Source organism: Arachis hypogaea, chromosome 4 (genome assembly GCF_003086295.3).
Source record: "Arachis hypogaea cultivar Tifrunner chromosome 4, arahy.Tifrunner.gnm2.J5K5, whole genome shotgun sequence".
Lineage (NCBI taxonomy): Eukaryota > Viridiplantae > Streptophyta > Magnoliopsida > Fabales > Fabaceae > Arachis > Arachis hypogaea.
The window spans coordinates 102,446,874-102,472,558 of NC_092039.1; the positions used below are offsets into that span (position 1 = coordinate 102,446,874).

A 25,685-nucleotide genomic window follows, 5' to 3' on the forward strand; every position below is an offset into this window, starting at 1 on the left:
GGCAAATTTAGGGCAATTTTAAGTTCAGAAATTATATTGAGGTTCAACTACAAGTTCAAGGACCACTTTGAGTACTAACTCAGCTCTTTCTAAGGGTGTTAGAAGAAATTAGTTTAATCAAACTGAAGTAAAATAACCAAATTGAGATCACAATTTTTATAAAACCAAACTATAAAAAAACTGGTTTCTAAGTTGAATGAATGTCAAAAATCTAAATATCGATGATTCTAAAAATCGGATTGAACCGATCTATTTGATCAATCTAATCACGAATCAGGTGCTAATGCAGTTTGGTTCAATATCAAAAACCATTTTTTTTTTTTAAAAAAGGGCTAAAAATAATTGAATCTGCCAGAAATTGGCCGGTCGGATTGAATCAGGACCCGGTCGGTTTTCTTGAAGCGACGTGGTTTCGTTTTTAAGAAAAAGAACGCGCCAGTATCTCTTCGGTCCTCACCCAGTCACCCCTCTGCGCTGCAGTCCCCCACCCCCAAATCACAACCCTAGGTCACAAAAGTCTTCCCCACCGCCGCAGGGCGTGAGAATCAGCGCCACCGCCCATTGCTCTCAGTCACCTTGAAACCTTCAACCAAGCTTCCCTCTCTCAAAGAAAGAAAAAAAGGTGACCAACCCTAGCCTCCATTGTTGCCGTCGTTCTTCTCACCGCCGCCGTCCCGCCGTTCTTCGCCAGCTTCTTTTCTTCGCGCGTAGCCAGCTTCTTTGCCTGGTCCAGTTTCGTCGTCTGTTGCATCGCCACTGCCGCCAGCTTCTCCACGTCACATTGTTGCTCCCTCTCCTCCCTACTCTGCTCGTTCGAAGACCACCGAAGGTTAGTTAATTTTTCTTGCTTAATTTTTTTGTTTTTAATCAGTTGTTTATAAGAAAATGTGATTGGTTAATTTAGTTTTTAATGTGTTTAGAATGATTTAGTAAAAAAAAAATAGTTAATTTTGTGTATGTTTGTGAACTCTGGTTGATTAAGTCCGTTACGGGCTTACTTCTTGATGATAAATTGATACTGATTCTTGTGATAAATTGATACGGGCTTGTTGAATTGATGCTTAGTGAATTTACTGGAATTAAGTTACGCCATGGTTTCTGTAGGAGAAGCATTATATCTCTACTACTATCCGTGTTCTCTTTTTAATTACAATTTGATTTCATCATATGTGGGGTTTTGTGGCCATTCCTTTGCAAAATCATAAAAGAAGTTTTGTAATTAATCATTATTGGAAACAAAAATAAATGTCACTTTGGTTTTTTATTAGCGATTTTGCTATCAACATATTATTTCCGTTAATAAATCTTTGGAATTGAATTACAGGTTTCTTAATTCTTATAGGAGTTAGTTTCTTAATCTTGTGCTTAGATTGTAACTGTTAATTTCAGTTATGGATGATAATATAAATCAAGAAGCATTTGCTCATAATAATAATATTTTCTGCCAATCAAGAAGCATTTGCTTAGATTGTGACTATCTTCCATTTTTTCTCTTCCAATATGCTCTGTTGAGACTGTTTTCTGCCTCAGTCATTATATGCTGAATGTTTTCATTATTCTCTTCCAATTGGGGATTGTATTCTTTTCCATTTTTTCTCTTCCATTATGCTCTGTTCACCACACAGGAGATTTGTGCAGTTGGGTGTGGTCAGGTATGATTATTATTTTGTTTTATTTTATTTTTCAATTTGATGATATCTTTGATCTTTGTTGCCTGTGTTGGTGTTTGTTGATGGCCTGGAGTTTTGAGCTGTTTGTTAGATATGAGTTTAGATTGTGATAAATTTTGATAATTATTGTGTTTTGAGAAGGTTTGGTTTAGTGATTAGGTTGAGCTTAATTGCAAAAGAGGTCTTGCTACTCAGTTGTAAGGATTGTATAGTATTAATTATAATTGCATTTTGTTTGAACTTATTAACTTATTAAATGATTAGGTTGACTTATTGAATAGTATTCATTGATTGGAATTGCATTTTGCTTTAGATGGTGATGATTTTTCTTATGGAATGACTAAGTTTGTATTAGACTACAAGTATGTACTAGGATGTTTATTTATAATTTATTTATTATTTTATTATAAAACGGTTTTTCCGGTTGGACTACGATTGAACTGATTGGACCAGTAAACCAGTGAACCAGTGATCGGAGTGGTTTGATGACCGGTCCGATTTTTAGAACCTTGCAAACATAAAAAACCTCCATGATGCTACGGTGCACCATTACAAACGGCTAAACCCTAGCACACCACTTCGGCCCTAGCTTTCGTTGCTTACTTCCGGATTGGAGAGCATTAGGAACGGTCTCCGCGTTCTGTATTTCTTAGTTTCGTTTAATTATACACATTAGTCTCCAGCAAGAACAAGTTTCAAATCATGGTTTAAAGCTGCTGCAAGTGCAATATGATTTTGGCATTCAAGTTATTATTTTATCTTGTACAGTTTTGTATGCAGTTCATCCATATTTTCTTTGTTTATTTTCTTTTTCTATTTGCCATTCATTACCCTTGTCCTATCTTTATGTTTTAATAGAATTGGAACCAGGGGAGACAGCCATCTTACATCTGGGTATGCTCCATTTCGTTCAAAGCTTCTACCTTTCGTGGATGATCACTGTTTTAGAAAGCTAGGTACTGCTGCTGCATAAACAGTAAGAATCTCACTTCTTCAGGTTTTTGTAGCCTCTTGATTTTGTTTTTAACTTCTTCATGCTTGGTGATTTGTTCAACTCAAACTCCCCGATTCAAATGTTTGACAAATTAAATAATTGACATCAGTGCTTGGGCCTTAAATAATAAGTAATATGTAGTGTGTAAAGGTATTTGTAATGTGATTATATTTTCCTGTGGTCCGCTGAAATGAATAAGAATGTTGAAGAATAAAATGATGTAGTAGCATCATCAGGACACTAATTAATTTCTGGGCATATATATAGCATGAAATATATTGAAATGTTAAGAATAATAATAAGGACAAAAGAACACAGTGGAGTCTTAAATATATTGAAATATTTAAGAATGCCAAAATATGGATGATTCCCTATGCACTTGAAACTTGTGTTGATATATAATTTATTTTCCAGAATCAAGGAGTTGACTACAAATTTGTTACTAATTCTTCTCATGATTTTAATTACAATTCGGGACTTCCATCCATACTTGATCAACTTTGAAGGTGAAGTGAAGTAAAATATCTCAAATTTGACAACTTGAGGGTTCTGACTTCTGGGAGAGGGAGAGGGAGAGGGAGAGGGAGAGGGAGAGAGAGAGAGAGAGAGGGAGGAGGGAGGGAGGGGGAGGGGAGGGAGAGGGAGAGGGGGAGAGAGAGAGAACTTGTTATGTGAAAAAAACAGCTTGGTTTAGTGCGGTTTCAGTCCAGTTTATGAAAAAAAACTGAACCATGAACACCCCTAGTTCTTTTTCCTGCTAGAACCTATATTTGTGTCTCTTGTTTTCTAATTTCTATTTACTCTTGGTATGGTGAAGAGGAACGCACAGAAGAGACTCCTTTTCCCTTTTTCCCACTCAGATTTCCAATGGTGGATCCTTCTAGAACCATCGAGGTAGAGAAGTTGATCTCCTGGTGCGACGACCTCGTCAAGATCCTATCGGATCGGCACGACATCGACAACCTTGCTCTATGTCTCCGACGCACTACTTCCCTCTCTTCCACCTGCAATTCCGACCTCAACCATGTCCGCAACTTGCTCCAAGGTCTTTTTCATTCCTCCAATTTTTGTTGTTCTATTTAACTCATCTGGTGCCGCGATTTTGTTCCATTTTAGTAGGTACTATTCGAATTTTGCAATGCAATGGTAGAAAGAGAAAAGGTGGGAATTTGAGAATTTTATTTTGTTCAAAAAATTCATTTTATGATGATGAGGGGTAAGTACATTGGTTATTTGGTTACCTCGGATGTTGTAGCTGCTAATGTTGCAACTTTGATGAAGATGTTGATCTTCAATTTCTGGTATCAACTCACAAGTCTTTCTTATGATTTTGAACATTTCAACAATATCATAAATATAATTCATTTAAAAGCAGAGCAGAAGTTTTAAGCAATGTCTTTCTATTTTACAAAGCTAGCAAATTTGCCTCTATGGTTTACTTATATATAACATAAGTTCAGTCTAAATTATGACAATCTTACATGGAAAGGTGCAAGTTCCTTAGATTTTATAATCTTTGCCTCTGATTCACTCATTAGTAGGTTTAATATGTACTTGTGCCTTCTTTGTGATTGAAGAAAGAACTCCATTACAACCAATTCTATTTTATATCTGCCCATTTGAATTCAAGTTATCTATTTCATGATAATTATGATGAGTGGGCCTTCTAGCTGTATGGTTGACTAGTTTGTATGCGAATCAGATTGTCAGAAAAAGATAGATGCATGCAAGCAGAAAAAAGAGGAAGCTAGATGTGAGAGTGCTTCTGATGCAGAACTAGACCTTCTTCAGAGAGAGCTGGATGAGGAACTTGAGAAAGAGAACTTTCTGAAAGAGGAATTTAGATAAGTGTCTAGATGTTTTCATATTTCTAATTGTGTATTCGTGTGTGCGTGTTTTTCTCGTGATTGCCGACTTTCTGGATGACATATCTTCTTAGTTCTTACCATCTATTTTGATTCAACACAACCATTGGGGTTGAGTTTAATGAACTAATGCAGCAGCAAAATTCTGTCCAAGAGCGAAAGAAGGCTTTATTGAAAATTGACAAAGATAAGCGAAGGAAAGAGTAAGTAAATTGTTATAAACTAGTGAGAAATCTTAACTTATAGTCTTATACACAATTCCATATAGATTAGAACATAAAGAATTGCATTATTCTCGTGTTTCAGGAAGCTACTTTCAATGTATGCTTGTGTCTCAAATATTTTACCAGACTTGGATGATCCCTCCAAAATTTCAGGCTGTATCCTTTTGTTGAGTTTACTATTCTTTGTTCCTGCATCTCTTTCTTCCTTTTTAGGTCATTTAGAATGCAAAATATGCTTGTTCCTTAATCATTATTGCAGATATTGTTGACAAGGATAAAAATGCAGCGGAGAAGTTTGAATATGACACATCAATGATGACTCCCCTTGATGTATGTAATGACATTTGGAAAAGAATAAGTGCAGATTTGTGTTAAACAACAAACATGTCTGTTTTTCAGATGATTGTTGTAACTATATAATTTCCCAACTTTGAGTGACATCATACTATCATAGGAATCATGTCGTCACTTGTTCAATGGTGTAAGAATTTATGTTATATGCTAATTTAACATGAATGACAATCCTGCAATGTTTATTTTTTGACTAGTTAGCCAGGAGAGTATACCTTTAGATACTCAATTTCATGGATTGTTTTATGCCTAGAATCAGATACTAGTTTGATTCGTTACAATTTGATGAATATTTTGTGTTAATGTATTCATATATTAAGTTGACACATACTTTATAAAAAGAAACTCATTTCTTGTGCATTTGAAAAAGGGTGTAAACAAATAGCACATTGTAGCACCTTTGATTTCATCCTAGCATTGCTATAGACTTTGTAACTGTGTCCCACACTATTAACCATTAAACGGCCAACGGTTTTATTATGATTAAAGTTGTAATATACTGATATACACTTCAGTAACAACCCAAAAAGAGAAAAAAGAATTGTTTAGTCATATAATAATATGGATATGATGGATCATGTAAAATGGACCATATAAGACGGGGAAAATGGTATTACCGTATTAGGCATAAAATAAAAAAATGCACAACAGAAACAAATAATAATATTAATATATGCTATCCCTGTTTAATTGTTGTCATTGATTTCTTAATACCCAGAACTGTTACACATATGGTGACATTTCACTGCCTAGTACTAGTAGGATGAACTATAGAAAAATAAAATAATATTATAAGGCTTTTCTGCATCTACTACACATCTCTGTTGAGAGCTTGGCCATGGTTGATTGGCTCATATAGTCATAGCATAGTGTATAGCCTTTTATTTCATTTCTAATGAAGTTTGCATGCTTCTGGCATAGAAGAGCCTCTATAAGAATTACAAACGTAGCTTGTGAAATTTTCATATTCCTGAATGAAACAAGCAATAAACTTTAACTTAAGAGAACATTTGTAAAACAATAATAAACCAAACCATAGATTAAGAGTTATATATATTTACAACAGTTAAAGGAGTTATATATATGTAGGATGTGCTTATTCTTCATAAAGGACATATTAAATATTTAAAAAAAAAAGTATAAAAAACTACTTTTTAATTAGTCAATATAAGCTAATTTTTTTATTGTAAAATTATTTTCTAACTCATTTTTTGAAGTATTTAGAATTTAGTATTTAGAATTTAAAAATTAAAAATTAAAATAAAAATTAATGTAAAATATCTATTGATATTAACTTAAAAAATTTAGCTGCCTAATTGAACTCTTTTAAAAAGGTATACAAGTATTCCTCATATGTTTCAAGTTTCATTATCTGATAGAAACAATAAGAAAGCTAAGGGAAAAATGAAGGAAATGCACAAAAACCTTTCCAATTGAATTATTGTTTACCACCACCACTGGCAACAATGTGTGAGGTGAATGAAGAAGTGCAGTTTCATTAATATGTTTTCGTCCAAGCTGCATAGGCCAAATTCAAATTAAAATTTAATGTTAAAACATCATAGATAAAGTGGAAATTGAATTACATTTATCTATTATCTCTACTTTATATATATATAAAAGTGATATAAGAGAAGTTTGGTATACAAATTTTCTTTTCTGAAATACTAATTATTATATATAACCTATAAAAAAAATATATTTTTACTATTTTAAAGACTCAAACCCAAACGTTTTTTTGTTAGAATTTAAATTATTTACTATCTTGACTAACATCATATTTGTTATTATTATATATCTTGACTAACACATTGATACTTATTGATACACTGTTATATATTTTTTATGCCATTAGATAAAATGAGGAATTATAATATCGAGTCCAATCAACACATTGCATAATAATAATAATAATACTTCTATGTGCTTTTCTTGTTGTAGTATGTATATATATTTTACTCAATTCATTTTCAACCGTGACTTTAAAATATTTGTACTTGAATCACAAATATAAAGTTGATTTGTATACATATATATAGAATATGATATTAAAGATTAATTTCACTTCGAAAATTGTTAAAACTAAATGTTTATAAAAAATGTTTAACGAAACTAAAATTATGAACTACCATATTTTATAGAGACAAAAAAAATTATTTAATCATTTAAAAAAAATAAAAAAACACATCTTTTATAGAGTACTTTCTCTTCTAAATTGTTTTGTTTAATAATTATAAATGGATAGAAACATATGGTAACCTCGGTTCCATTTCCTGTGTTATGGCATTTGACAATAGGAGCATTAGGCAAACCTAATGTGTTGAAGCATTCCTCCCAATTCTTTTGCCTTTTTTCAATTGCTAGAAGCTCCAAGCACTCAATCAAAGCATAGTATTTGTTCTGCATCATATAAAATAAATAATTTGTTATTTTAGAAAGCTATGATCCAATTGAAACAAGATTTTTAGAACATGTTTCATTTTGATTTAATTGCTCTGATGGTCTCTTAAATTTTACCAAAATTTTAATTGAGTTTTTATAATTTAAAAGTTTTTAAACAAATATTTCTAATTAATTTTTTAGTAGTTATTAGATTTCAGAAAAAACATAATTATAGAATATTTATTTATAAAATATTTCACAATTCTTTTTAGCATTAAACAAAAAAAAAATTAATTTTTATGCACTAAGTGTGAATTAATTTTACACATATATCTAATTACGTAATGCCATATCAGTATAAATAATTACTTTTCACGTTAACTGAGTAAATGGTTATCCAAAATAATGAATGTAATTATATGATTGTGTAAAACGTTTTATACTACCAGTGTATTAAAATTAAACTTAAAAATAAATATTTTAAAAATATTTTATATTTTAACTAGAAAATAATTAGTAAGGTTTAATTGAAATTTATAAAATTTTTATTAAAAATTTAATGAAACTATATATAAATAACAAGAAGCCTTTTATTTTTACTATCTTTGTAGACAAATCATGTGCACTCACCACATCATTCAAAATGTTGATGGCACAGCTTTCCACCGAATTAAGCTCACATTCATCCGGGCCATTCTGCTTAAAATTACAAAGTGAAATATTAAAAAAGAATACAAAATATATATAAATTAAACAAGAAATGTTCAAAACTTTGTGAAAATTGAAATAAAAAGTCATTGTTAGAAAGTTTGAAGCTTGAACAATTTTTCCCCTGTTTAAAGTGAAAAGAAGAGAGAGTCCTAGAAAGCATATTGAAAGAACAAACTGAATGTACAACACTAAAAATACAAAGCAAATGGAAATCATTATCAAAATTCACAAAAATTAAGAAATTTTTAGGAAGTTTCATGATCTAGTCAGATATAATAAAACAGTATCTAATTCTTTCAGCATAACATAAATACTTCTATATGTACAATAATAGAAATTAAACAAATTAAAACACAAAACCTGGCAAATTATGGAATTATTAGTGTCATTGTTGATATAAGCATTGGCCCAAGGAACTAGTTGGAGATTGATAATGTTGATAAGACCATTGTAGAATATTTCCTGGAGATTCTTAATAATGAAAGTTGAACATGGCTGGCAAAGGCTTCCATAGTACACTGAGAGATTAACTTTCATAATATTAGTCTCATCAACAATATTGGCATCATGTGAATCACAAGGGTATGAATTAACACCACTAGATTCATCCATGAAAATCAAAAGGGTTTGTGCTATAACAATGATCATTATTCCTAGTTTTAGAGGAACAACCATTTTTTTTTTTTTGAGCTTGTGTGTTCCGGAGTTATTATTTGAGTTTGTCACAAGATGGTGACTACATTTAAATCATTAAATAACATCAATTTGAATTTAATTTCTATGTATTGCGCTACGAAAGTTTTATATTGTTATAGAAAATATAATAAATATAGAATGAGACTTCAAAGTAACTAGGAGGACTTTTTTGCTGTGTCTTGGAGTTATTATTTGAGTTTGTCACACGATAGTGACTAAATTTGAATCATTAAATAACATTAATGTGAATTTAATTTCTATTTATTGTCTTATAAAAGTTTATATTGTCATATAATAAATAATAGAATGATCATCTACGTAATTACCCATTTTTTATCTATTGCCTAAAAGATAATCTAAAAAATGTCATATTTATATTACGAAAAAACGACATTTTTTCTCTTTGGGGGACCCAAATAACATTTTTATTTTCACTATTTGTAAAATTAATATTATTTTTTTTTGTAAAAATTAAATAATATATATATTTATTTTATTTAACTTAAATATTTTTTAATAATCATTATATATTATATACGACAACAATAATAAAATAAATAAAAAATATTTATCAATTTAAATAATTAATATTATTATTAATATTATTATTAATATTAATAAACAATTACTAATCGTTCATATATTGTTAATTATGTACGTGACAAATTATAATTGCTATGTGCAATAGCTATAAATAAAACCCTTAGTCCACTATTTATACATACTAATTAAGTATCTATTTTAACTATTAAAAAATTTTATTTGTTCAAGAAAATTAAGAATTTTTTATTATTGCTAATTAAGAAATATTTAGATTTCATTGTATTTTGGGAGAGTGAGTATTGTCATTAACCCTATAACAAATAAGTGTGGGGACAAATATCTCTCTAAAGAAAGCGATATAATCGTGTCTTGAAACCATCTTCATATACCCAACAATTTTAGAGAGATATTTCTTGAAGATGGCACAAGATCAAAACACCATGTTTAAGGTCATGAATCAAGAATTTGTTAAGTTGGATCGCTTTTATGGAACGAATTTCAACCGTTGGAAGGACAAGATGATGTTTCTTCTTTATTTATCTGAGATACAAGTTTTTTTGGGTAAAGTATCGTGGCTTGCCACCAAGTCTTTCAGGTTGAGACTTGAGATACAAGTTTTTTTGGGTAAAGTATCGTGGCTTGCCACCAAGTCTTTCAGGTTGAGACTTGATACTCTGTTAACCCTTACGAGAGTAATCGAGCACGTATAAATTTTCGAGAAGGATACCCCCAATGAGCAGATTATATATGAGAAAAAGTTATGTATAGATTCTTGGAGATGCACAATGGGAGACAGTCCAGGATTTAGCAGTCGAACTTGTCGGGTTGTTTTGATAACCGACAGATAAGACTCATCAGTCATAAGACAAACATACATCATATACATATTGTTTGAATTGCTTGCTTGTGCACTAATTGAAAATGCCTAAATGAATTTTATCTTTTGCAAATAATAATAATAATAATAATAATAATAATAATAATAATAATAATAATAATAAAGTAAAACATGAGTTTTCTTACCTGAAGTAGCATTTTTACTTGAGGAGAGAAGAACCTTTGAATGCGGTTCTTTACTATACAAGAGAGAGCGCAGATAGCGCGCACGCGAGAAAAAATATGGTGACGATGACATTAGGAGAGAGAGAAAGAGAGGAAGGCGGGGGAGATAAAGTAAATTAACTGTTTTATTACGAGAATAGAAAGTTAGAGAAATTTTAATTTATAATATTTAAATTAATCTTAATTAATAATATATTTATCTAAAAAATAAGAATATGTATTATTTAAATTAAAAAATTGACTAAAAGCTAAAATTTAAAAGAGAAGTAATATTTTTGTTTTATAAATGAAGTTGAGACGTAATTAATATTTTATTAGTTTTATCAAATGAATTTTACCTTTTGTAACCAGTGGCGGATCCACGGGGGATCTAAGGTGGCCATGGTCCCCCCAAATTTTTTAAAAAAAAATAGTAAATAGTAATAATTAATAATATTAAATTTTTTTATATATAATATTAAAAAAAATATAAATTACAAAATTTTATAAATTAAAATAACTAAAAACTGTACTATGTATTGGATATTTGAATTATTGTTGTTCTTGTTAACAAATAGCTCATTCTAATAATTAATAAAAATGGTTCTATTATACTAGTCCAAGCCCATACTATTAATTAAAGTAACCCTAGTACATTTTTCAAATATTTATTTCAAACTATCATAGGCATAGCGTCACTTTTCTCTCTCTTTTAGTGATTCCCAAACTTTTGGTCTTCTACTCTTCTCATTTTAATTTTCTTTCCATACCAAAACAAGACATATGAAGAAAAACCATTGAAGAGAAGTGAACAACAAAATATTAACCATTGAATGCACAACAAAGATTCAAAGAGGTATATTTCAATTTTTTTTAAGTTAATGACAATGTCAAGTATTATTTACATTATTTATTTAAAATAATTAATTTTTTTTTTATAATGGACAGTGTTCAAAGATTGAAGTGAGGACAAAACTCAATAGAATTATTTTTTTGTGAGACTTGGAACAAAAAATAATCAGGTAAATCAATAACTTTATTTTTGGTTATTATATATTTGTGTTTCTAAAATTATTTGTTATTGCTCAATAGGTTTAATATTTTTTTTTAAGAAAATAATATATATGCAATTATTTTTGTTTTTTTTTTGTTAGATAGTTCAAGTTAAGTTAAAAATGTCAAAGATGAAAACAATTCACTCATTTTTCAAGAGAAAAGAGAGAATATATGATGAACAAAATTCAGCTTCAGATTCTTTGAGTAATGTTCAAAATATTATTGAACAACCTGTGACACAACTTGTTGAGCAAGATATTCAACCCCCTGCTTCCAAAATAGCAAGGACTGAAATAGATCAAGTTAATATTGATACATTGATGCGTGATCCCGGAAAGCGTCCGCAAATTTGGAATTATCCTATCAATCAACAAGATGAAATTCGTAGAGCATACATAAAGTTTGGACCATAAAGTTTTAGTATGTAGTTGAACATTGACTTTTATATAATATAATTACTTTTTTGATATATATGCTACAAATCATATTTTGTTAATTTTTTGTTATATTTTATATTTAATTGGCCCCCCTCTTATAAAATTTCTGGTTCCGCCACTGTTTGTAACAATTAGAATAAAATTAATTTATTATGATTAATTTTGTCAAGTATATAAATCTAAAAGCAGCAACAACTTTGATGATCTCCAAGCACCTGCAATGATTACAATAACAACATATTTAACGTAAATTTGGATTTAATGCGAAAAATGAAGTTAAGCGCAGCCACAAGCGCAGCATGCAATAACGGTACACAATTCTACGTCATCAAATACCTCACTAATTATGAGGGTTTGGAATTAGAATACACTCACTGTAATAATAGGACGAAGTAGTAGCAACTTCGAGCTGACCTAGCAGCAACTCCGACAACTACCTCAAGCGACGGCGGCGGCCAAAAGTTTCAGTGGTTCAGCAACAACCTTAATGTCGACGCGCAAACACCGGAACTCAACCCTACGGTACCAACATCTCAACATCTTTAATAAACTTTAACAGAACACTAATTTTTCGAGAGTTCCGGACAAAGAACACTTACCACACTCAAGAAAAACGCTAGGACAAAGTAGCGGTAGTTCTGATGGCGGCACTGACAGCGACGGCTCCCTCCAGTGACTACCCAACAGCGGCGACGGCGAAAGAGCAACGACAGTGGCTGTGACAAGCTTCTCTCTCACGAACTCCTTCTCTCTCCTCGACGGCGTCCCTCTCTCTCTCTCTCTCTCATGCAATGGCTCCGTGAAGAGGACGATGACAGTGGCACAGATCTCGCGACGACGATGACCACACCAAGTTGCAACGGGACGGCGACGGCGGAAACTTCTCCCTCCTCGCGTTTGGGCTCTCTCTCCCCTTTGTTCAGTCATCTCGACGGCGACTAGCAGGGTGCGGTGACGTCGGCGGCAAGGCCCACTAGCGCCGGCGCGTCGCCTTCCTCTCTTCCCTCTTCTCTGTCTCCCATTCTCTTTTCTCTGCTCTCAATGTTTCTTTCTTTCCTTTGGAAACTAGGGTTTATGGTTAGGGGAGAGTGTGTATGTTTTGGGATTTTAGGGTTAGGGTTAAATTTGGGACAAATTTAAAGTTAGGAATTTTTTGGGTAAATAAAGATTTGGTAAATTTTAATCAAATTAGGGAGTAGAGTATAAATTTGAAATCTAATATAATTTCTTAAAATTATTTTAAAATATTATTTGTTGTATTAATTTACTAATTGGCTTTCAATCAAGTACTCTCGTTTAAGATATAAGATAGTATAATTAATTTTCGTCATTCATAAAATTTAAAGCATTAAATTCCAAAATCTCAATTATTTAAATCAAATCATATAAAATTCTTATCTTTTTACAACTGCTAACTTTTATAATTTAAATATAGAAAATTATTCAATAATTCTAAAATTAAGTAAAATTTTTAATTTAATTATCAAAACTTAATTTAATTACTTTTAATAAAATAATTTCTGAAAATAAAATCTTTAATGAATAAATAAATTGAAATTAGCTAATAATAAGATTTTTTGGAAATTTTGGGTCTTACACATTATGGTCCCTAATCCTAACTACGTGGCTCCTACTGCTGCGCTACCCTCGCAACCAGGTCATCTGTCTGTTTCATCAGATTGAACTTCTTCATCCGCTTAGCAATGCACTACCTCGATGATGCCGCCTCCAATGATAGACACCGTGCCGCCGGAATCGTCTCATGAATCCCAGCCAGATACCTTTTCACTACCTCCCATCGTACGGATGACAATTTGGCTTGATGGGACTTTAGCGTGAGTGCTATTTTAATTCTTTTATATGTAAAGCATTTTAGTTAATCAGTTTAATTTAGTTACACTCAATTTTACTAGTTCTAGTGGACTTAGGTTGTTAAGATAGGTTCAATTTAGTTTAGTAGGTTTGAATTGCTTATTGTGTTTGATAATTCTTGATTGTTGATAGATGTTGCTATTTAAGTGAATTGTTGATGGATGTAGTTTTTGGCGCATTCTAGTTATAGAAGAAACTCTGCCAGAATTTCTAACAAAATCTAAATATAATTGAAGTTTATAGATTACTTCGAAGTACTTTTTAGTAAACTATTAAACCTAAGTTTTTCATTGATAGCTTTGCGCTAAATAACAATACATGTACATAGGAGTGTACTGAGGTCATCAAGATGATGTACGACCACTCATGGTCGAACTACAAAAAGATCCCATCTGAGACCATAGAGTGATATTTTTAAAAGTGGGTGGTAAGAACTAAACATATTCAAACCTTAATGTTAGCTTATATCTTTTATTTTATTTAATTATGTATTTAATTTCGATTAAATCGTCCTAAATGTTCTTTTTGCAGAAGAAATTCTTATGGGGCAAGACTTACGATCTCATGATCAAGAATATCTTCTACCATCGGATGGCTAGGCAGCTTCAGCAGATGTTGGAGGACGTACGTGAGCACCATGACCACCTCACTATTTGAATCCGTCCAGACATTAAGAAGTTACAGTACATTCATTGGAAGACTGATGAGGGGTTCAAGCATCGTTGTCTCACCAACAGAGCTAACAGGGCATCAGGCAGGTCGTCGAAATATACCGGTGGATCAGCGACTTTCATGAAGACTAAGGCCAGGATTGTAAGTAACTTTTTTTTATTTTGTTATTAAGTTCATTTAGTATTAATATAATGTCATTATTACTTAACTTAACATGTGGTTTCAAAATGTGTAGTCCAAATTGTTGGATCATGAGGCGACGATGGCAAAGACCTTCAAGTATACCTAGACGTTGAAGGACAACAAGAAGAGATTTGCTGATCAGCAGGCTGCGGATCATTATGTGAGTAAACATCATGTGATATACGATTTTTAAATCAACTGCAACCCTAATCATAAAATGTGTTACATAGGACTCTTACACGAAGAGATTGGAGGCCACAACCCAACAATCTCAGCATATTGGAGACAATCGCAACAACTCCACTGAACCAGCTGTCGATCTTGATAGGGTTTGGTGCGAGGCCGCATCTGAGCCGTACAAGAATCGCATGTACAGGCTCGGATCGTTCTTCATAGACAACCTCCCTATATCCACGTTGAGACATTCATCCGCCTCTGCCACCAGTCGACCTGTCGATCCCGAGGACGTTGATTTGCAGAAGCAGGTGCTGTTCCTCACCCGGAACCTTCACCAACAGGCTTAGCAGTTGCGGGAGTCTGAGGAGAGATATTAGGTGATCCTCTCACGCATGACAAACATTGATGACCTCAGGCTGGAGTGGAGGCGGGAGCTGGAGCAGCTTCAACAGACAGAACAGAACATGACACCGTACGAGAATCAAATGTACACTGGTGGCAGCAGTGCTACTGGAGGGGAACAGGCATCACCGCCTAGGCCGCCGTCTTTGCAGTAGGACCAGTGGGACGACGACAACTTTCAATGACTAGGGTTTGTTTATACACTGTTTGATTGTATCATATCCTCTGTTATTTGACTTTTCATTTTATTCGTACATTTGATAATTTAACATATTTGACTTCTATTATTTAGAATTTGATTACTAATTGTGCATAAAATACATTTAAATGAAAAATGTAGAATTTCACCACTAATTTCATAAAAAACAATAAAAAATTAAACTTAGCGCGGGATTCTCTAGCGGAAATATCTGACGGTAAAAATGTGGAAACAAAATAGTTTGGCATCAAATTTACTGTCGAAAATTTTTTTCGGTAATTGACACTAGATATTCGTAGCTTAAAAAATAAATCTGCCGCAAGTTATCGGCGGACAACAAAATCCGATGAGAAATATTTACCGGCGAAATTTATACCATCGAATTGAAACCGATAGAAAATTCGACGGTAAATTTATTACTGATGGATTAATTTCAGTTTTTCATCGGTAAATCCGACAGTACTCGACATTTTTCCGGTAGTATTTGTGTTCAGTTATGAGCATTTTGGAGCAATGAAACTGGTGATCAATAGGAGAATATGCGTGAGAGCAGTTGCAACTTACTACAAAGTAGTGTTGCTGTTGCAAATTGCACGGACTGAAGAGCAAGCTAATGGTTAGGACTGTGGCTAGTTGCACGATAAAAAGTTACATAGATGCTTCACATTATATTTTCTAAACTTAGAAAAAAAATTACAAAATTCAAAAGATGCCAGAAATAACATGATATATTAGCTATCTAAAGAGAGAGATACTTGCAAGTTCTAGAACTAGAACTTCATTTAACGTGTTCCACCATAATTATGCATGACCATTTATTTTAATTTATTTAATGTCACATAATTATGGTTAATTGTATATACTTGTGGAACACGTATAAATGTGTTTTAGAATCTTGAAAGTATTACTCTTTGAGTAATCAGCTTCGATTCCACCTTAAATTTCTGTACCTTTGCTCTCCTTGTTGCTCATAAACAAACTCAAGTTGAGGAAAGATCTTGTGAAGTAAATCATCCATGTTCTTGCAATACCATAGTCTCCATCTCTTCCAAAAAATAAGAGGAAGGATAATAAGTCCAAACCCAAATGTGAATCCCAACTCAACACTTAAGAAACTCCAGTTAATTGAAGTTTTCTTTTCAGAAGATGGTGACAATGGTTCTTTCATTCCATTATCACCACAATTCTTGGTTAATGGAAGGCCGCATAACCCATCATTACCTTCAAAGGAGTATGCATCAAAAGTCTGAATCTGAGAACCTGTTGGAATTTCCCCCACCAAATGATTGAAGGAGAGATTCAACACTGATAGAAAATATAGACTTGAAATCTCAGTAGGGATCCTTCCACTCAAATTGTTATATGATAGGTCCATGGATTCAAGATTCATCAAGTTTCCTATAGAAGATGGAATGTGACCAGAAAATGCATTGTGTGACAAGTTAAGAACATGAAGTGCTCTCAAATTCACAAGCTCTTCAGGAATTGGACCTTCAAGATGGTTGGAAGAGAGATCCAATGCAGTAAAGATGGAAGGAATTTTGATGTAATTCAAGTGTAAATTTTTGCCGACAATTGTAACTGAATCCAAGTATCTACCTCCAAGTTCATTGGCAGTCACATAATAAGCAAATATGTGATCTATCACAGAGTAAGGTTCTCCTCCCAACAATTTGTTTAGCTTTATCACAAGATCTTTATCAATGACAGTGAAAAGATCCTTAAAACGTATGGTATCATGGTTATCAAACATGTCAAAAAATAAATTTCCAAATTTTTGATGGGCTTCATTGTCATCGCCCATCATTCTTGACCATCTTTGCAAGAGAGACCCAGATACCATACCACTAAAATTATTGGAGGCTAGATCAACAATATGAAGCATCTCCCAATTTCTATTGCTATGTTGGCATTTAACTGGACCATGGAGTCTATTTGACCTTAAAATCAACACTCTCAGTGTGGCAATGTTGCCTAAAAAGCATGGAAATTCATTTGAGAAGTGATTGTTTCCAAGGTTCAAAACTTGCAGTTTCTGACAGTTGGACAAAGATTTTGGAATTGGACCAACCAAAGTGTTTGAATTGAGATCAAGAAACCTCAAGTTACAAGAACTCGAGATTCGATCAGAAACATAACCTATGAGTTTGTTTTTGGCAAGATTTAAGACCCTAAGTGTGCTATTCTTTCTAGTCAGACACTTGGGAATAGAGCCCTTGAAGCTATTATATGAAAGATCAAGCAACCTAAGGGAGGAAAATTTGCAAAATGAATCATCAATGTTTCCTCGTAAGCTATTATTTGAAAGGGAGAAATAAAATAAGGAAGGAATATACTTGTCCAAAGTGGATGGGACATAGCTGAATCTGTTGCTTGAGTAGTCCAAATGGACAGCATATTTTGTGAAAGTGGGAATTGACCCAGGAAGTTGATTGGAATGAAGATCAAGGATATATAGATTAGAATTGAGATTTTCCAAAGGGCCTTCCAAACTTGTGAGAAAATTTTTGGAAAGATTCAAATAGACCAAAGACTCAAACCTCCAAATCCAATTGGGTATTGGTCCATGAATCTGGTTGTTGGATAGGTCTAGTGCATGAAGTTGGGATTGGTTTCTTAAGAAACCAGGAAATTCCCCTAACTTGCAAGATGCCAACAACAGATACTTCATAATAGGAAAGGATGAAAGGCTATGATCATCATTGAAAGGTGGTATATAAACTGATAAATTGTTGTTTGAGAGGCCTAATGTATGCAAGCTTGGTAGATTATGAAGCACATCAAGATGTATACTGCCATTGAATTCATTTTCAGAAAGTTGGAGGAATTGAAGTCCTTTAAGTTGAAAGAACGAAAGAGGGATCTGTCCTTCTAGTCTATTATGGCTCAAATCAACCAAATGTAGTTGGAAGGAAGAAGCATTTGAAAACTCATCCAATGGACCTTGAAATCCATTATTAGAAAGTGTGAGCTCTTGCAAAGATGGAAGGGTAAAAAGAGATGAAGGAACTTTCCCAAAGAGAGAGTTATCACCTAAATTAATGTTAAGGAGATGTAGAAGGCCCTCAAAATGAGATGATTTAATGGATCCAGTCAAATTATTGTGCAAGACAGAGAAATATCTAAGATTCTTAGATATATTAAGAGATGGAATTGGACCACTAAACTCATTAAATGATAAGTCTAGTTCAACAATTTGGGTGAGTTTTGACATTGAGGTAGGCAAGGTTCCATTGAATTGGCAACTGGAAAGATTTAATGTAGACAAGTGCTTCAGATTGGAAATGGAATCTGGTATTTGTCCAGAAAATTTTGTGTTGTCAAGTTTCAAGGTGTGAAGAGACAAATTCTGCAAAAATTTTGGTAAGTAACCATGAAGATCATGATTAGTTGACACATCAAGAACATTGAGTGATTGAATTTGGAAGATACCATTTGGAAAATAGCCACTCAACCTGGAATCCCTAAGCTCCAAGACTTTCAAATTAGAGAAACTCGAGAAGGATTCTGGCACTAGACCTGAAATATTATTCAAGTTTAGTCGAATCACTTCGAGTGCCTCTAGCATTGATATTGAAGAATCAATTGATCCTGTGAGATTGCAATATGACATGCTAAGAACTCGCAGTTTTCGCAGCGATGATAAAGCTTGGCTCCATTCCTTTCCTTCATCTGATATCTTCACTCCATCCAAGAACAACTCCCTGACCTCTGTAAGGTTCTGCACCAGCATGGCAATATTTGGCTTCACAAGTTTGAGAGTATGTTGTGTTGAGAATGATGAAGACAAATCGAGAGCAACTAACTTTGTTAATTGAGATATCTCGGCCGGAATCTGTCCCACAAAGCCGGCATTTGATAGATTTAAATGCCTCAGATTCTTTAGCTTTCCAAATGTGGAAGGAATGGAAGAACCAAATTCATTGTGAGCCAAATTCAAATTCTGCAAATATTGCAGATTGAAGAGGCTTGATGAGTTGTGTAGTCCTCCAGAGATAAGTTCATCACTCAAATCAAGACCAACTACTTGGCCTTTGTTGCATGTTACTCCATTCCACTGACAACAATCATCATCAGTTTTGTTCCAATGAACCAATTTCTTGGATGTAGCAGGGTTGAATATAAGGCTATTCTTTAATTGGAGCAACAAAAGCTGTTGATGGCCAAAGCAATAGTGATTTCTTGCAGCATCAATGTTGATACTAAGGTTTATCAACCAAAAGGGTATAAAGAAAGCCAAGAAGATTTGATGGGTTCTCATTGGGAATTTTGCTACTGGAACTAAGGTTGGTAGATTAAGAAATTTGAGGATGGTGTATGTAAACATTTGGAGCATGATCTATTTATAGATAATCTAAAACTCTTCTTATAGTTCTCTGTAGTATTATTATTATTATTCGGTAGATATTTGACTATCTTACAACATTTTTATTAAGGCAACTACTCAAATGAAGATGACAAAAATATATTTTTATAAAAATACTTTGTTTAAAAGTGTGACTTATTTATTTAGCCACATTTTAAATTAAGACAACACTTTTATAAATATCAAAATCTAATCATACAATTTATCATCCAAGAATAAAAAAAATAATTTTCACATGAAGACAATTATAAAGTCTTCATTGTAATATCCACTTTTTATTAATGTGTAATTACTTTAAAAACTTTAATAAATTACTCTTTTAATATAATTAAATTATTAATAAAAATTAGTATTTAGTAATATAATTATTTTAAAATACATATTAGATATATTTTAAGAACAAAAAATACTTTATGTATATTAAAAATTAGTCATTATATATTTTTTATATATTTATACATATTAATTTATATATTTTTTAACTAAATAATCAGTTATCAGAATAATTAAACTTATGATGATAGAATAATTAAATATGTAATAGTTAAATAATCAAACTTATTTATAATAGTATAATAAAACTTTTTTTGAGATGCCAAATATATATTGTATATGCAATTGATTAAATGGTAGGCAATTTTTTGTTTATACAGTTACACATAAAAAGATTGTTTAAGACCATGTAAAAAAATTGAGTTAAAAAAATGCCTAATACCCTGTCTTGACCAAGTAAACAAGTGAATAATGAGTATTCAATTGATAGGTTCAAACTTAAGAGATTACAAAATATTATTACATAAGACAATGACTCTCAAAACTTGATCTTTCCTGCTATTACCAAATAAAATATTTCAGTGAACTATTGAGGTCTTTTGCGTATCGGTGGGGAGCGAGTTTGCATGATAAAGTGATAAATACTGTTTTCTTTTTAATAAAATAAAATAGGATAAAATACATCTCATGAAATATTGTTTAGAAAAGTTTAAACTCAAAATTAAATTCAGAATATTATTCATTAAAAAAAATTCACTCTTTTTTTAGAGAGGTTAAAATGATATTTTTTATTTATAAAATATATACTTTCTTTTCTTAAAACTTTTAAAAAAAATTTTTTAATCTATTTTAAATTTTTTGTGTTAACTAACGTTAACTTTATTCATTTTTAAAAAAAATAAATTATTTTTTATAAAAATATCGTCGTTTAATAAAAATTTTATTTTTTGTGATTAAATTTTATTTACTAAAATACTCTTTAACAAATTATTTTTCTACTGATTAAATTATATTTTTATTAAATATTCTTTTAAAAAAAATTTAATGATTAAATTATTTTTTTTTTAAGATATTCTTCAATAATTTTTTAATTATTAAATTGTGATTTTACTAAAATTTTCGTTAACAATTATTTTTGTACTTTACTATTAATTTTTTGATATAAGTGTATATTATTTTAACATTAAATTAAAAGATATTACCATTGTTAATATGTATAAAATTAATATTAATAAATAATTTATTTCATAGAATTATTGAAAATTAAAAACAAATCGAGATGGATAAATTCTAAATTTAAAAATTAGTATCTCATTCCTTCACATCTTTACAAAGCAAGTTTTTTAATAATTACAAAATGATTAAAGGATATCTTCGGAAAAAATAATTTAATCATTAAAAAATTTTTTCAAAAATATTTTAAAAAAATACAATTTAATCAATAGAAAAATAATTTATTAAAGAATATTTTGGTAAACAAAATTTAATCAAAAAAAATTTATTAAACGGTATTATTGTAAAAAATATTTTTTTAAGAAAAAGATAAAGTTAATGTTAGTTAACATAAAAATTTAAAATGGATTAAGGAAGAAATTTTTTAAAAGTTATTAGGGGTAGTGTACATTTTACAAATAAAGGGGAGAGAAGTGTCATTTTAACATCTCTCAAAAAAGGAGAATGAAATTTTTTCTAAAAAATAATAGTATAGTTTTTTGTAAGAAATTTATGGCAAATTCAATTTGATGACAAAATATTCTTAAAATTTATTCAAATTATATTTTATTGATTAATTTTTTGTGTCTCTAGTAGTGATGCTATTAGAATGAGAATTCATACAGTAAGACGGGTATTTTACTCTTAAATAAATTACTATAAAATATACTGAAATTATATTCTATTGATTAACTTCTTGTGTTGTGTTTCTAATAGTGATGCTACTAGAATGAGAATTTATGTGGTAAGACAGGTAGTTTATTATATAGTTGATGGTAATACTAAAATTTGAGAAAGAGGGGTTGACTCAAGTTGATTTTAGAAATGAAGTTCTTTTATGTTGTATTTCGCGGAAGCAGATTATGCAGGAAATTTTTTGCGTTTTGTTTCTAAAACCAGAACTAAAAAAAGAAAGGGAGAGGAGAATAAGGCCGGCATGTATTTTGGTTCGGTTTTTTTTGTGCCATGAAACTTACATCCAGTCTCCACCATAACTATAGCAGAATTTTCACCATAATCAAACTAATTACATACACCAATACCAATGAATTACAACCTAATTTATCGAGTATCAACCACTAAACTTCTACCCAAGCCTAGCCACCACCAAGTACTATCCCAACTTGGTAAAGAGAACTAATCCTAGTTCAACAAAACCAAATATACAAAAATTTTCTTTGACTTTTTCAATGCATCTCTCTTGCCTCTTCTCTCATGAATTTTTTATTTTTTCTACCACCAATAATATGTCTTTTTCTTAATTACGGAAAAATAATATTAGATAGCCATAGTATTAAAATTTCAAATGAATCACAAAACTGAAGAAAAATATTTCAGCTCAAGTATATGAGATGATGCTCAAGTGTCACTCTATTTTTCTTGTCTTCAAATGTTGTTGAGATTTCAACTTTATAGTATGAAACTCGCTCTTCAAATTCCATCACTGCCTCTTTAATTTTCTTGTTTATTCTGCCCGTTGTAGCTGTCATCCTTGGCATGCAATGCTTTTCCACTTTTTTCACTATTTCTGTTGTTCTTGGAGCTGCTCCACTACTTGTTCTTGCATTTTGTTTTTGTCCTACCAACTTCTGAATTTTGATCCTCTGCTGTCCTTAGAGTTGGTATCTTTCTTGGCATGCATACCTTTTTCATTTTGCGCTATTACAACGGTTGTACATTATTCTGCATTTTTGTTTTGCTCTATCCAACTTTATTAGTGATCTTCTGCCGTTTTATCTAGTATTGTCCTTGTGTCTGTGCTGTCTCTCATTTTTCATAGTGTTTTCAACTGTCTCTTTTGTTTTTGCTTCCTTAGTCAAACCATGTAATGTTGAACCATTTTTCTTAGTATTGTGATTCTAATTTTCACTGTCACCATTGAGCTGAGGCTTTATTTTGAGCCTTGTGAAGTGTTTTTCTAATTCTGCATGTTGTGGGTTGAGATGTGTGTATTGGGCGTGCAACACTTACAAATACACATTAAACTTTACTTGGGTTTTTAATCCAATGATGAATGTTTGTCATCATCTTAATATACCCAAAATCAATTCTAACTTAACAACTTCTCCTTTGATGACAAACATGATAAAATAGGATAAATAAAATTAAAATTTAATTTAAATGAAGTAAGAATACTTTCCTTTGATGATTATTTGAACTGAATGTGGATGAGTACTGCTCTCCCTTAATGTCAGCATATTTTCCCTTAATTATAACTTTTTCTTGAAATAGAAAATGCTCACAATAGCCAAAAACTAGCATCAAAGCAATATAACATAGCAACAATAATACAGGACAAATAATCAACTATCACAAGAAATATGAAAAAGATGCAGCAGCAAATTTATAATGAACACATAAGGCAAAAAATAAATAACATATACATTAAACATCAAAAGCCTAAGCCTCTCACAATAGAGTTTTCTTTTCTTTGCTCTCCTTTTTGTTATCAAAGAGGAAAACTAAGGAACTTGCAAAAAAAAATGTTAGAAACATAGAAGTAGCAGTTAATTAGCAACCAAGACAGAGTATTAAGAGAGAGTTTGAAGAGTCTAGATCAAAGATGGGATAATTTAGGCATCAGAGTTGGAGTCGTCCAAGGCTTCATCATTCTCATTTTCAGAGATAATGGAACCAGCTACAATGTCTTCAGCAAAGTTTTCGAGGATGCGAAGCGGCCTTGCAGATTCAGTCATTCCTTCAGTGCTCTTTCTTTTAGCCCAATGTTAATAGGAAGATCAAACAAATTCTCAAACTCTTGAAACACATCTTTTACAATCCCAGTTAAAGTTTTGATCTTGGCAGAATTTGATTTAGAAACCAATGTTAACGAGGTAAAGCAATTTTTGAATGAACACATTCATGCATATGTCTTAACAAAATATAAACAAATGAAATGGAAATTTTAGAAAACATAACTAGTATGTCACAAAATGAAAAGCGCTAAAAAAAGTAATACTTATAGAACACTGGTTAGATTCAAAATGTGAAGAATGAGGTATGTGAATGCAAAGGTCTCAACTTGAAAATGTTGAAAAAATTTGAAAATCAATAGTTTTATAGCTGTGACTCAAGAAACATACAGTACACCATGTATCAGAAAAATGCATTTAATTAAAAAATTAATGTGAAAAGAATTATTTTAAATGGAAGTCCAAAAACTGGCCCAATAAAGTCAGACACATATGGTCCATATGAGAAAAGAGAAACAAACATTAGGGGTCCACAATATCTGATATATTCACAAAGGTTCCAAGTTGCACTACAAGAAAAAGTAATATTTGTAACAAAACAAATTTCACTACGACAAAGACGGCCCAGACAGCGGCAGCGACGCGACGCTTCTCCTCGCGACGGCTTCCTCCGCGCGCGGTTCTGACAGCAGCTCGTGGACGGACCGAACGGCGGTGGCACAAGGACGGCGAAAACAGCGCAACCTTCTCCTCCTTCTCTTTCCTCGGCTCGAACCTCTCTCTTCTCTGCGCGACACGACGGCGCAGCGGCAATGACGCCCGCCGGCACCGTCCTCACTCTCCCCTCCCCTTCTTCCTGTGAATCCTTCTCCTCTCTACCCTTTCTGTTTCTTGAGTTCGGTGCTGCTGTGTGTGTTTCAAGCTTGATGAGTTTGCTGAGGGCGTTTATGTTTGGGGAAGGGCTACGGCTGGGAGATGAGTGAGGGTGGATTAGGGTTTTGAGTAAAAATAGGTCTAGGGGTAGTTTTGTAATTTTAAATAAAAGTGGGGATAATATAATCATTAAGAATAAATTTTACTCCAACAATAATAATGTATAAAAATACTATTTATTCATCAATTTTACAAATTACTTTCAATAAAATGTTCAAATCCAAAAATTAGAAATAATATAATTAATTTTTTTATTTTCCAAAGCAGCAGTATTAATATTTTAAATATTAATTATTTACTCCAAATCATATAGAATTTTTATTATTTCATAATTATCAACTTTATAATTTAAATATAGAAAATAATCAAATAATTATCAAATTGGATAATAATTCTAATTTATTTCAAATTCAATTAATCAAAACTTGCTCTAATTATCTTTAATAAAATAATTTCTGAAATTATGACTATAAATAACTATATGATTTGAGACTTGATCATAATAAGATTTTTCAAAAGTTTCGGGTCTTACAGATATGGTGGTGGTGATGGTGGCGGCGATGGAGGCAGCGACGACTACGAGCTTTAGGGTTGAAGCTAGCCTCTTGCACATTTCCACGAGATCTTCTCTCTCACACTGTGACGGCTGAGAGCTTTAGGGCTTGTTTGGAGGGGGTTGAGAATTTTAATTATGTATAATAGTGGGGGAATTTTTAAAATTATGCAGGAAAAT

At 31.8% G+C, this 25,685-nt stretch overlaps 2 protein-coding genes, 1 long non-coding RNA gene and 1 pseudogene across 8 annotated transcripts; 2 read left to right on the forward strand and 2 right to left on the reverse strand.

Moving 5' to 3' along the window:
* The first annotated feature begins 288 nt into the window (after window positions 1-288).
* Window positions 289-5,294, forward strand: LOC112797081 (kinetochore protein SPC24 homolog). Of its 6 annotated transcripts, none has more exons than XM_025839838.3 (7): window positions 289-829; window positions 2,529-2,646; window positions 3,482-3,709; window positions 4,367-4,508; window positions 4,631-4,732; window positions 4,836-4,909; window positions 5,013-5,294. In XM_025839838.3, the coding sequence occupies exons 3-7, from the start codon at window positions 3,532-3,534 to the stop codon at window positions 5,126-5,128; spliced, it is 612 nt and encodes a 203-aa protein (XP_025695623.1). In that variant the 5' UTR covers window positions 289-829; window positions 2,529-2,646; window positions 3,482-3,531; the 3' UTR covers window positions 5,129-5,294. The 6 variants fall into 6 exon arrangements, with proteins under 6 accessions (XP_025695623.1, XP_025695624.1, XP_072091867.1 ...); XM_025839839.3 differs by having other exon boundaries at window positions 369-829; window positions 2,529-2,626; XM_072235766.1 differs by having other exon boundaries at window positions 374-829; window positions 2,124-2,646.
* A 462-nt stretch (window positions 5,295-5,756) lies between these two features.
* Window positions 5,757-8,917, reverse strand: LOC112794357 (gamma-interferon-responsive lysosomal thiol protein-like; annotated as a pseudogene).
* A 2,189-nt stretch (window positions 8,918-11,106) lies between these two features.
* Window positions 11,107-12,039, forward strand: LOC140184337 (uncharacterized). The gene is made up of 2 exons (XR_011880789.1): window positions 11,107-11,333; window positions 11,426-12,039. It is a non-coding gene; the product is annotated as an uncharacterized lncRNA (long non-coding RNA).
* A 4,355-nt stretch (window positions 12,040-16,394) lies between these two features.
* LOC112795098 (receptor-like protein 7) lies at window positions 16,395-19,736 on the reverse strand. The gene has a single exon (XM_025837056.1). It carries the CDS (start codon window positions 19,734-19,736, stop codon window positions 16,395-16,397), a length of 3,342 nt encoding a protein of 1,113 aa, XP_025692841.1.
* Window positions 19,737-25,685: the final 5,949 nt, after the last annotated feature.